Genomic DNA, 15,349 nt, shown 5'->3' with positions numbered 1-15,349 from the left:
ATAGTACAATTGGTTTGGAATTATTTTTCTTTTCCCTAACAGTAAAACAAGATTTCCTGACATTGCAAAGAGTGCAATGAACTGATCACCTACGAAATAGTGTGAAACCTGCTTCATGTATAATGCAGTGAGAGAAAATAATATAAATCTATTTTTAATTTAATTCATATTTGAAAATTATAATCTCTCCTGATAAATATTCTTAACAAAAAGTTGTACCATATAATCCTACTACGAGTTCATGGTGCACGTACCTGATCTGCTTTCCTGGATGAAAGAGTGCGTAGTGTCGAGTCAAGGACAATAAATTTGCGCTTGTCTCCAGCGGCTTTCTGTAGAGTATCAGCATGTTCAGTTGTTGCAACAACTACTCCTGCATCACTGTCAGAGATGAAGTATTCCAACAGTTGTGGAGGGTGCACACTGCTCAGAGGAACAGCTGGGAACAATCACTGCTCTTCAAATAAATTTAGATATTTAATTTTAGACTTTATGCAAACTGACAGTGAGGTAACACATATGTAGCTCTCAATCTAGTGCAGTGTTGTAATCCAGTTTTCTATGGCATTTATTCAAACTTTAAGTACCTATATGACAAAATTAATTACCATCACAATATTACATTTTTTGTTCTTTTTTCCTCAATGTGGAACAATAAAAAGCACATTGTTTACTAATATTTGTAACTTCGACTATGCCGTACCATAGCTTCATCCCAAGCACTCTGCATTCTAAGTAGTGAAGAAGCTGCAATGGACTCTATGCAAAAGGGACAGTGATATTAGAAGAAGGCAAGATGCCTGTGAACACTGGTAGTAGCGTATTAAGATTGTGTAAAGACCGATCAATAATAAAACTGCCAGTGAACCCTAACATTTACTACACAAGTAGTGCCATCACAGGTTCAGATGCTAGGTTGGACACACAGTTCTGGGTAGACTTGTAAATGTTATAGACTGTGAGATGTAGCATGTTGGAAACCCTCCATCTGGTATGTCTTCTATGGTCATCGATAACCAAATTTTTTCCTGATTTTTCATTCAATTTTTAATACAGCTGCACATAAAATATGTAATATGTTCATAAATATTTCAAAGTGTTATTTAGGCAAAGTTCCATTTAAATTTATTATCCAGTTGGTTATATTGAACATTCTCATTTCAGTGATGCAATTAGTTTTGCTAGCTGTTTGATTAATTGAATGTTATGACTAACTGAAAGTTTTACAACACATAATGGGGAAAACCTTCCACACTAATCGGCGGAATCTGAAATACTGTTACTGTTCATTCAAAAGCAGTCATCCCTCTCTTTCTGAGAACATACTTTTTCTAAATCAGATGATACCTCTCATTAATTGATTAAGCCACTAATTACAATCTTGCATAAGGTAAAATAATTTCTAGATGGTTGCCCAACTCTTAAGTAGGTATTTCCAACGAGGAAGCATAAGATGGTTCTACATACCATTATATCTTATTAACCTTCAATGTTTTTCGTAAACCAGGAAGCAGTAAAGTCTTATAGTCCATTTAGAACAGTGAAATCTAATCCAGCCGATTTTCAAAATATTCCGTAGTTTCCGAGATTAACAAATATCTGTACGCTAGTCTTTAAATAGCCCACCCCACCCAGGAATCGCAAATCTGCAGGGTCCACTTGTAACATTAACACCCCGTGTCAAAGTATGTACCTAGTTAGCACGATGCTAACATCTTTATGGCATTTAGTGTCAATCTGGCTCCGGATGTGAATCGCATAACATCTGTGTTTAACTTAACTGTGAAAATCTGCAGCTGGAAATTAAACACGAAACAACTACGTCTACTGGTATGAGAAAGTCTCGTACAAGCTAATAACTGTACAACTTCGCAGGTAAAATATCACACCCGGTTAACATACATGCTGGCATTAAGTGATAATGTTACAGAAATGTTACACACTGGATGCAGTGATCTATTTTGGTGAATTTATTGAAAACTATAATGTGTACTATTAATTTCATATTTATAACTCTGCATCTTATGCCCCTCTGGTGTTCAACAAGTAGTGTGTCAGTGCACTGTAGCCAAGTTACTATAGTGTGGACAAGTTCATGGAAGGAGAGGTTTGATTCTTTTAACCATAGGAACTGTGTACTGTAAGACTGGAACGGGCCATCAAAAACTGTAAAGTGCAAATAAAGTGGGAAACACTACTCAAATTTAATTGCTGTCTAAAGCACATTACTTGGCACTAGCCTTTCTAAAGTCAGTACTACACTCAGCATATTACTTCATAAAATCAAGATATGAGACTTAAAGGCACTTGGTATCAGTTGCAATACAGGTAAAGGGAATGTCACAACTGTGCTGATAGCTTCCTAATGTGCAGAACACAGCACAGTACACTGGACTGAATGTCATCGATGGGCACAGACGTAATTTCTGGCATACCCAAGGAAAACGCAACAGAGCTAGCTGTTCGGGTTATACAGTACATTAATGACAACTGATGGTATTGGATATTATCTCATACTCTTTGAAGGTGAGACTATTATCTAAGAGAAATTATTAATGATAGAAAAGTTTAGCATTAACTAGTTATAATGACTTAACATGAATCAAGAGCAAATACAGACAACGAGATCTTTACAATGAGAAATTTTCCAGTTCATTAAACTTAAAAATGTAACAGATGTTAATACAATGAATTATGTCATATAAATATCTAGTTGTGAAAACAAGAGGTGACATGAATTGTAATCATCACATCAACTCATCTACCTACATCTACATCATACTCCGCAGTCACCTAATGGTGTGTGGTAGAGGGCACTTCCGGTACTACTAACTGATTTACCCTTCCCTGTTCCATTCGCGAATGGGCTGTGTGAAGGATGATTGTCAGCAAACCTCTGTATTGGTTCTAATTTATCAAATTTTCTCACTGTCGTCATTATGCACAATGTATGTGGCAGGAAGCAATATGTTTTCTGACTCTTACAGAGTGCTCTGTCGAAGTTTCGACAGTAAACCTCTCTGTGATACATAATGTCTATCTTTTAACAACTGCCAATGTAGTTATTTAGCATCTTGGTAACACTCTCATACCAACCAAACAATTTTGAGATGAAACACACCACCCCTCACTGGATCTTTTCTATCAGTTCTACTTGGTAAGGATCCCTTACTGATGAACAATATTCAAGAATCAGTCAAACAAGCAGCAGCATCACATAAGCTACTTTCTCTGTGGATGTGTTACATTTCTTAAGATTTTCCTATGAATCTGTCAGGTGTCTGCTTTTCTTACTGTTTGTTTTATGTGACCATTCCACCTAAGGTTGCTCTCGATAGTTACACCTACTGTACATTTTTTACAGTATGTACTGTTCCCACAGTTTATCATCAACATTGTACTTGTACAGTAGTACTTTTGTTTTCCCATGTATGCATAATACATTACACATATTTATGTTCAGGGTCAAGTGGCAGAGCGTGCACCATTCTCTCATGGAGAAACAGAGCAAGCTCACTTGCAGATAATACAAACGGCAGGCTCTAATTCATTGGAAGGATCCAGAAAAATTTATTTTTTAATATTTTTTTTATTTTTTTATCTGCAAAAAGACTGCTTGCACCCCATATTAAAATAAGACGTCCATGTGTGGGGTTAAAATACTGTGAAATTAATGGGAGACATTAAGAGTTTAAGAGGGTGTGCTGAAAAGTAATGCCTCCAATTTTATGTGAAAACTCTTAACACTTTTTAAATAAAATAAATGTTATTAACAGTCTATACCTTTATTCTTCATGTCTACATATTTATTTCTTGGCAGCCACAGACAGTGGTCGTGTGTGTGTGTGTGTGTGTGTGTGTGTGTGTGTGTGTGTGTGTGTGTGTTGTCTAATTCAGAAGAAGGCTTTTTGGCTGAAAGCTTACTTGTTTAGCAGTCTTTTTGTTGTGCCTGTCTGTGACCAATATCTCCACTATATGGTGAGTTGCAATCTGTCCTTTCATAATACCGTCATTTTTTATCCTGGATTTTCCATTGATTGATTTTATTTATTCCTCAACATAGTCACCCTGGTGCCAAACACATTCCTCCCAACGAGAGACCAGTTTACTGATACCATCACTGTTGAGTGTCTGACTTTCCCTAACAGTTATGCAACTCACATCTGCTTGCACTGTTTCATCACTATTAAAATGAAATCTTTGAAGGTGTTGTTTAAGTTTTGGAAACAGATGAAAATTGGCTGGAGCCAAGTCAGGATTGTATGGACGATAACTGATGACATTTAGCCTACGGCATCAGACTGTTGTAGATGGCACAGTGCTCGTGTGTGGTCTGGCATTGTCATGATGAAGGAGAGGATGCTCCATGAGTGAACAAACTCTTCGAATACAAAACTTGACTAAAGCAAGCTGTTTCCCATTCACCAATATAGCTATTTTACAAACTGCCATGTTAAATGCTACAATTTGGAGCTCTTTAGAAGCAGAGGGCTGCAAATATGTGGATGTGATGTATGAAGGTGTACAATGTTAATAAAATTTGTTCTATTTAAAAGGATTTAAGATTTTTCGCTTAAAAATTTGGAGACATTACTTTTCAGCACACCCTCATACTCTCATGAGAATGTTAGATAAAATACTGGAAAATTTCAAGTGGCAGACTAAAAACCACTAATTTCTCATTAAAAATCACTTAAAAATTCCTAGATGTGCTTTTTAGAACAAAATTTATGATCATGGTGCAAGCCACTATCTGCTGGGGTCTGAAAAGATAGAAGTAAACCAATTAAAAAAAACTGATATTTGTAACATTCACTTCCTTGTTGATTTTTGTGCTTTAAATGACTTATAAATTAGATCTACAACACAGAATAATGGGTCTAGCGACACAATCTTATTATTCTGAAAGATCCTGTTCGAAGTCTCATGGAAGCTATGGATCAGACATTTTGTTGTACTAACACTTTGGTCAGGATGACAGCATACTCCCTGCTACCTTTTGTAGCTAATATGTTTCACTTCTGTCTCTTATTTATATTTAAAAAATTGTGGGGGAGACTGGGAGACAAGAAGGAAGTCACCATTCAACTTGACATACACAGAGCAGAGATTGATGTCAATATGTTTTGTGCAAATAATACTTATCATTATTGCATGTTTCACAGCATGACAGTAAAAGGTAATTGTAATCAATAGGTTGTAAATCAACATATAGGTTATGTGATGTGGCTAAATAGTCCTGTATTTGTATTGTGACGCTACAAGTATTTCCTATAATGTGAAGTGCTGAAAAAGTTTCTTTAAATTATATTTTATTGTAAAGTAATTAGACGAACTCAGAAATGATTATAAATTTGTATGAAAACTGCAGTATAAAACTTGGACGATGGTCAGAAGTAAAGCAGCTACATTTACTCCAATGATGGTCATGTGACCAAGTTTACAAGTAAGCATGCTCAGCAGAGCACGTGGTCTTTGGTCCTTGTCTTGGTAGGTTGTCGTTTGGCCCACGTGTGTCCCACAAATTCAACAAATTTTGGACTTCGATTTTGTGAACTTAGAGGTATGGTTAACAAGAGGACTTGCATAGATTTTCAGACTTTCAATACTGATGAGATTTAATTAGTTCAATGATACTGTGCTGTAAATAATCACAATTTTAGTGAATATTACTGCTAAGAAATTGGGAGTGCTGCTAAAATTATCTGTTAATCTTTATGAGGATGCTATTCACTACTCTGGATTAAATCTCACTTTGGCACAGAAAGGGGTGAATTATGCTGCCACAAAAATCTTTGGTCATTTGCCAAATGGTATTAAAAGTCTGATAGATAGCCAACTGACATTTAAAAGCAAATTAAAAGAATTTCTGAATGACAACTCCTTCTTCTCAATAGATGAATTCTTAGATATGAAGTAGTAACTGTAATAAATAAATAAATAAAAATAAAAAAATTAATTATTTGATTAATTATTTTGTGTAAAGAAAACTTATGTTATATATCTAAAAACAAAGATGATGTGACTTATTATATTCATATCATTGATACATTTTTCCCACGTGGAATGTTTCCCTCTATTATATTCATATCATTAATGAAAACTTATGTTAAGGTGACATGTTCCACATCATTACGAAATGTCGTATTCATGATCTATGGAACAAGGATTAATGTATGTATGAGGCCACCATCCATTGTCATTACAGTGCAGTGTTAAAGACCTGTGTAATAATTCAACTGATTCAAATACCATGTCACAAAGTGTTGTAAAATATCAGTACCCTTTAGAATAATGCATCTAAATGTGGAGTATTTTAGGAATAAACTCAATTTGCTGCAAGTATTTGTGGATGAGAATTCACCACACCTGTTAGTAATTACAGAACCTTTAAGAAAATCTCATTTGTTGAACAATTCTGCAAAGAAGGAACAACTGAAATGGCTGGTGTTGTGGTCCACATAAACACCCATTCAAGCAGCTTAGCTAAACATAAAGTTATTGGTATGTACTGCCCACCAAATACAGTTACAGAACGTTCAGTGCAGAAAGTTCCTAGGCGTTCACATAGATAACTGGCTCAACTGGGAATTCCACATACAGCAAAGACTAAAAAAGTTTAGCTCAGCAACATTTGCCATCCGAACAATCTCCAAAATTGGAGACATCAATGTATCAAAGTCTGCATATTTTGGCTACTTTCATTCAGTGATGTGCTATGGAATAATCTTTTGGGGCAACTCACCACTTTCAAAAAAAATTTTTGTAAGTCAGAAAAAAGTAGTCCGAGTTATATGTAGTGTCCCTTCAAGAACCTCATGTCGAAATCTTTTTAAGCAGTTAGGTATATTAACCACTACCTCACAATATCTCCACTCACTCATGGCTTTCACTCTTCTCAATTTCTCTGAATATGAAACAAATGAGGCATACCGTCATTATAACACAAGACGGAAGGGTGATATGCACTGTGAATGGAAAAATCTCTCTCTGGTACAAAAAGGGGTAAAGTACACAAGTACAAAAATCTTTAATGCACTCCCAAGTAATATAAAGTGTCTAAAAGAAAAGAAAATTGTAGTATTGTGAAAGGCTAATATTGTTCTCTTTTCAGATGAGCCTGATCTATTGGCATTATAACTTTTATTTAGCGACTGATCGGAAACTAATGCGGAATCTTGTGCTCACCACGGTCTCATTCCAAACCATTGTTTATATACATACTGAGTGGACTTAGCGAAACATGTTTGTGGCATTTGGTCATCAGGCCACCCACTCACTTAACCAAAATAAGTGGTATTTATTTATTTATTTGGTGGGGCTGGTTAATGTTATTTATTAACTGACTAATTACATGAAAGTATTATTTTGCTATTTCTAGAACTCACTCCACATTATCTGTGGAACAACGGAGACACACATGATTTCTGGAAAGTAGTAGTATCTGTCAATAATAATAATAAGTCTTTTGCATGACTGCCTGTGTAGTTTTGTGGTTAGACTCCCTTACTAGTGATACGATTGTTTCCAGTGAGACCCTCAAATTTTTCTCTGGTGTAAAAGTTTGTAACCAGGAATATTGAGCCTCACAGGAACGCCTTCAGATAATTTAGAAGCACACAAAACTGGATAGCAGAAATACAATGGGCGTGAAAGCAACATTAGTCAGGGCACAAGAATAAATTCCAGAAATAGACCACCACTGACATCAAATATCATTCCCAGTAATTTGTAAGAAACAGTTCTTAAAGATTTGTATATTAAATATGTGCATGTATTGATTATAAACTTGAGTCAAAAAGGTGAAAAAGAAAAGGTAGTATGCTTTTGAAATGAGACACTGGATACAAATATTAAACCTGTCATGGGATGTCAGAAGACCCCCCCCCAATAAAAAAGGCAGGATTGAGGAGCTGTGTAGAACAGGAGAAACAAGAAACCTAACCTGAACATCCACTGCTAGGCAAAATAAAAACCTTCCCCTGATATTTCTGGGAGGACAGGTAAGCCAGAATTATTCTTACTGGGGGTTGAGGGAGGGGGAGTGACTCCAACAAAAAATAAAACCTATGAATACAAAACAAAGTTTGAGGTAACCCATGCAAATAAGTAACATTGAGACAAAAAACACTAAGTTACTGTGAGAAACTGCTGCACAGAATAAAAGGAATGTGCCACACAGAAACCCTTCAATCCAGATTTGAAAATCTGGGTAACTCCTCCCCCATACTGATTTGCAGTTGACTGAAGGAACAGGGGAAGGATGAGGACAATGACAGGAATGCATGGATGGGATTAAAGCTGGCAGAAAATACAAGAGCATCAAGGGAACTGTTTCGAAAGAGAGAAAGTAAGAAAGAGACCACCAACTGTTGGGATGTGGAGGAGGAGCAGCAGCATGAGATGGTGATGATGCTACAAAATCTAAACAATCATTAAATACAGGATTATCATATACAAATTTTATGCAAAATATATGAAGCCCAGTATCATGAGTAACATCACTGTCAGTGTATTGCTTATTAAATGGGTAGGAGTGAATCTTTTGAGCACCATAATAAGATTAAGTAAACTTGATTAACACAGAAAACAAACAGATGCAAAACAACAAACCATGGAAAATCATAAATTAAACATGAGCTGTTTCCAGTATTGAGTACCACTAGCTCTGTGAAAATATGTAGTGTACACACCTGTTTGACCACTCATCCAACATGCCCACTGAATAATCAGATAAGTTGCTTCATTGCCAGCCAGGAATGCAACTCGTTCACCACGTCTTCCGGCAAATGAGTCTGTAAGCTGATCAGCTAACTGTCGGCTGCTGAGGAATAATCCACGGTATGTGTACTCTCCGTAGGCATCCCTCAGAGCGATTGATTCAGCAGGGAAAGACAGTGCTTGCCTGAAAACAGGTACCACTGGAAGACGACCTTGCTGCTCTGCAGAGGTTTTAGTGAGAGTGCACAGGTCCACACTTGGCTGCTGAGAGTGCAGCTGCTGAAGGTGCGTACAGCTCACAGCAGACAATGGAGTTAAGCGGGACAATGACTGTCGCAGTAAAACAGACATCCTGCAACATAAAGCACACTGATAAACTTTCAATATTTACCTTTACAGTGACAAGAATTCTCATCAGTCTGCCATTAACGCAGCAGTGCATGACCACACACATGTTCAATATTTTCATTTGAGACTCTTATGGGGCTACTGTCATTGATACAATTTTTGAAACTGTTCATGCCACAAATGACTGTTCACAAGCACTACAAAAAGTTGGGCATGATAATCAATTTTGTATAGCTCAGGTGAAGAAATGGCCACAAAACTTTTGAAATAAAACAAAATGGTTTGTTTAAGTCAATGTATAAGAATCTGAGCTTTTCTGATCTATGGTCTATAAAGTGATGCACATAATATCTGAACTACACACACATCCATTCCAAATTTAATTCACTACTGTGGCAAAAGTTATCTACTGAACTAATTTACTTGCAGTTCTTCCCTCATCCTCAAACATGTGGGACTCCCGCAGCTTGAGGTCTATGTGACCAATACTCTCCTTAACCTTGTCAAACCTATCCGTTTCCCTCCCTGAATAAGTGACAAATAGTTCTGAAAGTTAGGAATAGTTTTTTTAACTTATTTAAGTGTTTATTCACAGTACTTGGAAATTTGTCTCTTGAAGGTAAGTACTGGACAGACATTCTGTGTCTTTGTAATTTCAAATGTTTTAATTACAACGTCTTGCTTCCTCATAACTATATATACATACTGTGTTCAAAATAAATTTAAATCTATCCATCCTCTTTTGATTATTATTTTTTTTTACACAAGAGAAACTTTTATAGTCTATCCAGATATAAAGGCTAAAAAGGCTTCTTTGGCACCAAGTCAAATCTCCTTCCTAACTCACCTGTCTTTTTAATTACTACTGCAACTACAGTAGTAGATGTTGATACTTGTAATGGTGACAGTTATCCAGTGTATGCTGCAGTGTCATCTAACTTCCAGCAGTCATTTGGCAGATTGTGTGGAAACAACGTGCAGCCACAAAATGACAATTATTGGGGCATCTCGCTACATGGATGCTCTCCAAAAAGTATGAAATAAATTCATTCAAACACTCTAAGATAATGTACTCTCTCTCTCTCTCTCTCTCTCTCTCTCTCTCTCTCTCTCTCTCTCTATGCCTGGCAAAAAAGTGTGGAGCACTACGATTGGATGTCAGTCAATGTAACTTTGTAAAAGTACAGACCATTGGCAGATATTGGAATCATTCAGAGCTTAAATTCTTTGTGACAGGTAGAGTGCCCCACCAGGGTGTATTAGAGTTATTTGTGTTTAGTGTTGTTATGAGGCCTGATAGGATACATGTTGTTGTTGTGGTCTTCAGTTTGAAGACTGGTTTGATGCAGCTCCCCATACTACTCTATCCTGTGCGAGCCACTTCATCTTCGAATAACCACTGAAACCTACACCCTTATGAATCCGCTTACTTTATTCATCTCTTGATCTCTCTCTATGATTTTTAATCACACCCCCGCCTCCTCCTCCTCCTCCCTCTCTCTCATCCCTCCAACAATAAATTGGTGATCTCCTTTATGTCTCGGAATACGACCTATCAACCAATCCTTTCTTTTAATCAAGTTATGCCATAAATTTCTAGTCTCCCCAATTTTACTCAGGACCTCCTCATTAATTGCGCACCTACTCATATAACCTTCAGCATTCTTCTGTAGCATTACATTGCAAAAGTTTCTATTCTCTTCTTGTCTAAACTGCTTATTGTCCATGTTTCATTTCCATATGTGACTACTCTCCAGACAAATACCTTCAGAAAAGACTCCCAGTAGTTAAGTCTATATTTGATGTTAACAAATTTCTCTTCTTCAGAAACACTTTTCTTGGCCCTGCCAGCCTACATGTTATATTCTCTCTATATCAACCGTCATCAGTTATTTTACTGCCCAAATAACAAAACTTATCTACTACTTTTACGTATCTCTTTTCCTAATCTAATTCCCTCAGCATCATGTGATTTAATTTGACTACATTCCATTATCCTTGTTTTGTTTTAGTTGTTATTCATCTTATTTCCTACTTTCAAGACACTGTCCACTCAGTTCAACTGCTCTTGTAAGTCCTTTGCTGTCTAACAGAATAAAAATGTAATCAGCAAACTTCAAAGTTATTTTTTCTACCTGAACTTTTAACGCCTACTCCGAATTTTTATTTGGTTTCCTTCACTGCTTGCTCAATGTACAGATTGAATAACATCAGGGATAGGCTATAACCTTGTCTCACTTCCTTCTCAACAACTTACCTTTCATACCCTTCGACTCACAATACTGTCATCTGGTTTCTGTGCAAGTGGTAAACATCCTTTCGTTCCCTGTATTTTACTCCTGCTACCTTCACAATTTGAAAGAGAGTGTTTCTGTTAAAACTGTCAAAAGCTTTCTCAAGTCTGTAAATGCTATAAATGTAGGTTTGACTTTCCTTAACCTACCTTCTAAGAGAAGTCATAGGGTCAGCAGTGCCTCAAGTGTTCCTACACTTTTCCGGAATCCAAACTGGTATTCCCCAAGGGCAGCTTATAGCAATTTTTCCACTCTTCTGTAAGGAATTCATGTTAGCATTTTGCAACCATGACTTATTAAATTGAAAGTTCACTAATTCTCAAACCTATCAGCAACTGTTTTCTTTGCAATTGAAATTATTACATTCACCTGAAGTCTGAGGGTATTTTGCCAGTCTCATAATGTTGCATACCAGATGGCAGAATTCTGTCATGGCTGGCTTTCCCAAGGCTATCAGCATTTCTGACAGAATGTCTTCTACCCCCTGGGCCTTATTTTGACTTATGTCTTCTAGTGTTCTTTCAAATTCTTCCCACAATACAATATCCCCAATCTCATCTTCATGAATGTCTTCTTCCATTTCTGTAATATTGCTTTCAAGTTCATTTCCCTTGGATACATCCTCTACATACTGCTTCCACCTTTCAGCTTTCCCTTTTTTGCTTGGAACTGGTTTTCCCTCTGAGCTCGATATACATATTGCTGTTTCTCTTTCCTCAGACAACGGTATATAAGGGGCAAGAGCAATGTCAAATGTTGAGTGAACAACATGAATTACACGAAGACATTGCAAACTCTGTGAGACAATGTTATCAGCAGCTGACAAAGTTTGAAAGGGGCCTCATTGTGGGTTTCAATTTGGCCAGCTGGCAGTCAGGCAATATCCCAATTTGTGCGGCATTCAGATCTGATGTTAGACCACTTGAGAATGTGACAGCAGGTGTGCTCATAGTCATGGTTTCTGTCAAACATGTCGGACAATCACAAGGGAAGATCACCATACCATGCATCACGAACATTGTAGCTCTTTCACATCTGAGCCTGCCATTCAAGAACAAGTAATGGACTTCTCGCAACATTCTGTGTCATCCTGCACCATTGGCTGGATACTAGCAGCAGCTGAACCAGGGAATTACCATCCCATGCATATGCTGCCATTAACACAACAATACAAACAGCTGTCTCTGAAGTGGTGCTGTGATTGTGAAGCATGGACTGCTGACGAATGACACTGCATTGTGTTCAACGATGAACAGAGGTTTAGTACTATGCCAGATGACATTAATTGGAGGTTACAGTGGTGACATGGGGAGACGTCTCATTCTTCCAGTGTTTTGGAGAGCCACAGCAGTGTTACTCCTGGGTCATAGTATGGGAAGCCATCGAGTACAAATTCAGTTCATTGCTGTTAAGTAACTAAGGGAACTGTGATGACACAGTGGTATGCCACACACATATTACATCCTCGTGTGTTACTTCTAATGTGACAGTATTTTGGTGCTAATTTGCAACAGGACACTGCTTGTTCACACATGGCAAGCATATCTCTGAACCTTTTGCGTGGCCAGCAAGATCCCAAGACCTGTCCCCTACAGAGCATGTGTGGGACCTGCTCTTATGTTAACTCCATCCCAGTGCCAGTGTCCAAGATGCTGAGAATCAGTTATAATGGTCATAGTACAGCTTGCCTCAGAAGAGGATACAACTGCTGTATGATACACTCCCAAACCAGTTTGGTGCAATATCCAGGCCAGAATGGTTGCAACGTCCTACTGGTAAGTTGGCTCTTATTGCCGAGTTCTTTATAAATTTGACTCAATATTGTAACCATGGAAATAACATCATACACCCTATTCGAAACCAACAGTGAAGTTAGTGAACACTTCAGAAAGGTGTAGATCGATTAAACAGAATGAAAAATATTTTCCACAGAGCAGTAAATTTAAATTTGGTGAGGACTTATTTAAGAACAGGGGCCACAATAAATAAATTATAACCTTAAGAACTATAATTTGTCATAAATCAAATACCATGAGATGATGGTTCTGCACACAAAATGAATGATAGCACAATAGAAATTTGATGAAAGGTCATAAAGTTCCATAGACAAAAGTAACACATAAGATAAAGATGAAAGTTTAAAAAATGCTAAGTTGGTCAACAGAAATTGCAACTCAGCTGCCTTGACATAGTCTGGTTTTTAATATGAATGTGGCTGACTTAATAGCTACTCAGCACTTGTGATTTTCAGACACATGGGCCATTATGAGATAAACACAAACAGCACACTTCTATAACCAAGCAATTTGTTAATCATCACAATGATGCAGAGATGCAGCACTCCACTGCAGGTCAGATATATTCCAAACGCAGCAGCATCTGCATCATCACAGCTTTCCTGCCACGGTATCACTTTCAACAAAAGGGTGATTTTTTTCCATAAAGTGTTAATGAAAAAAATGTCTGTGTCATAACTTCATGGGGAGAGAATTGCAGCAACCAGTGCCTTTGTTATCAAATGCACACACATCAACAAAGTTTTGTATTACCCAATTATTTAAAAATTTATGGCACAGAATCCTTGAACCATTACACCAAAAACCTGAAAACAGCTTTCGCATCCCGTAACTACCCTCCCGACCTGGTACAGAAGCAAATAACCAGAGCCACTTCCTCATCTCCTCAAACCCCACAGAAGAACCTCAAAAGTGCCCCACTTGTGACAGGATACTTTCCGGGACTGGATCAGACTCTGAATGTGGCTCTCCAGAAGGGATACGACTTCCTCAAATCCTGCCCTGAAATGAGATCCATCCTTCATGAAATCCTCCCCACTCCACCTAGACTTGCCCCAAAAGAAAAAAAATTACAAACGGATAAATCTGGCGATATAGGGGGCCAGGGAATGTTACCAAATCCTGAGATCATACAGTTGCCAAATAATTCTCACACATATGCCATTGATTACCATGCAGAGCTTGATGTTGCTCCATCCTCTTGAAACCAGGCTTCTTGAACATTTGGAAAGTTGTTCAATGCAGGTGTAACGAAAGTTTGTAACATCTTCATATGTTTCCCTGTTCATTTGCGAAAAAATACAGTCAGATACTCCCACTTGATGAAACACCACACCATATTGTCACTTTACTATCGTGTAAAGGGTGCTCATGAACGTCATTAGGTTTTGTGTTTTGCCCAGTAATGGTAGTTCTGTTTATTCACATAACCTGCAAGATGAAAATGTGCCTCATCTGACATCCACAACTTGTTTAGAAATTCATCGTCATTGCTTATTTTTGAAATCATTTGTTGACAGAATCCTAATCGTAACTGGTGATCGTTGTCCTTCAATTGTTGCACTATCTGTAGTTTGTACGGGTGAAATTTTAAATCAAGATGAATTCTGCAAACTCTCTCCTGGGACGTTACAACCACTGCTGCTTGCTTACGAATTGAACGCTGTGGACTCTGTAAGACAGACTCACATACAACATCAATGCTCGCTAGAGAATGCACACTTGTTGGTCGTTCTGTTCTTCCTGAGGGCAGATCCAGTCTCTTCAAAGTCATCACGTGTTTCGACGGAACAGCATCATGAGGTCCTAAATTATAAAAATGTCAAAACTCCCTCTGCGCCGCTACCAAACAACCATTGTTTTTATAAAACATTTTTATGGCTATGCCACTGTTGTCTATTCCCCTGATCCATGATTACTGAAATGGCGGACTGTTTATTCGCTGTCATGAATCTGCAGAGCTGCCACCAGCCCATGGCTGCCACTAATCATCTAGTCATTTCAAACATTCCCGTTATTATAAAGTTCCATTCCCATTATTTTTGTCACCCTGTACCACAGAGCACTGAGATTGCCTTCAACAACTATCAGAGGTGTATGGTGGTCCAACGCAATGTCATTCCAGAACACATTACGTTGTTGCACATGTGGACAGAAGGTGGGATGAATTTGTCTTCAAACACATTGTTT

At 37.6% G+C, this 15,349-nt stretch overlaps 1 protein-coding gene across 1 annotated transcript in view; it reads right to left on the bottom strand.

Moving 5' to 3' along the window:
* LOC126092627 (malonate--CoA ligase ACSF3, mitochondrial) overlaps positions 1–15,349 on the bottom strand; it is a 78,286-nt gene that overhangs the window by 58,551 nt on the left and 4,386 nt on the right. The window contains exons 2-3 of the mRNA XM_049908346.1: positions 8,694–9,073; positions 255–439 (exon numbers count right to left, since the gene is read on the bottom strand). Coding sequence (XP_049764303.1) covers positions 255–439; positions 8,694–9,072 — 564 coding nt within the window. The 5' untranslated portion in view covers position 9,073. The remainder of the gene's footprint in view (positions 1–254; positions 440–8,693; positions 9,074–15,349) is intronic.

Source organism: Schistocerca cancellata, chromosome 7 (genome assembly GCF_023864275.1).
Source record: "Schistocerca cancellata isolate TAMUIC-IGC-003103 chromosome 7, iqSchCanc2.1, whole genome shotgun sequence".
Classification (NCBI taxonomy): domain Eukaryota; kingdom Metazoa; phylum Arthropoda; class Insecta; order Orthoptera; family Acrididae; genus Schistocerca; species Schistocerca cancellata.
The sequence above is the reverse complement of the archived record's forward strand: the minus strand, read 5'-3'. Positions and strand labels throughout refer to the sequence as shown.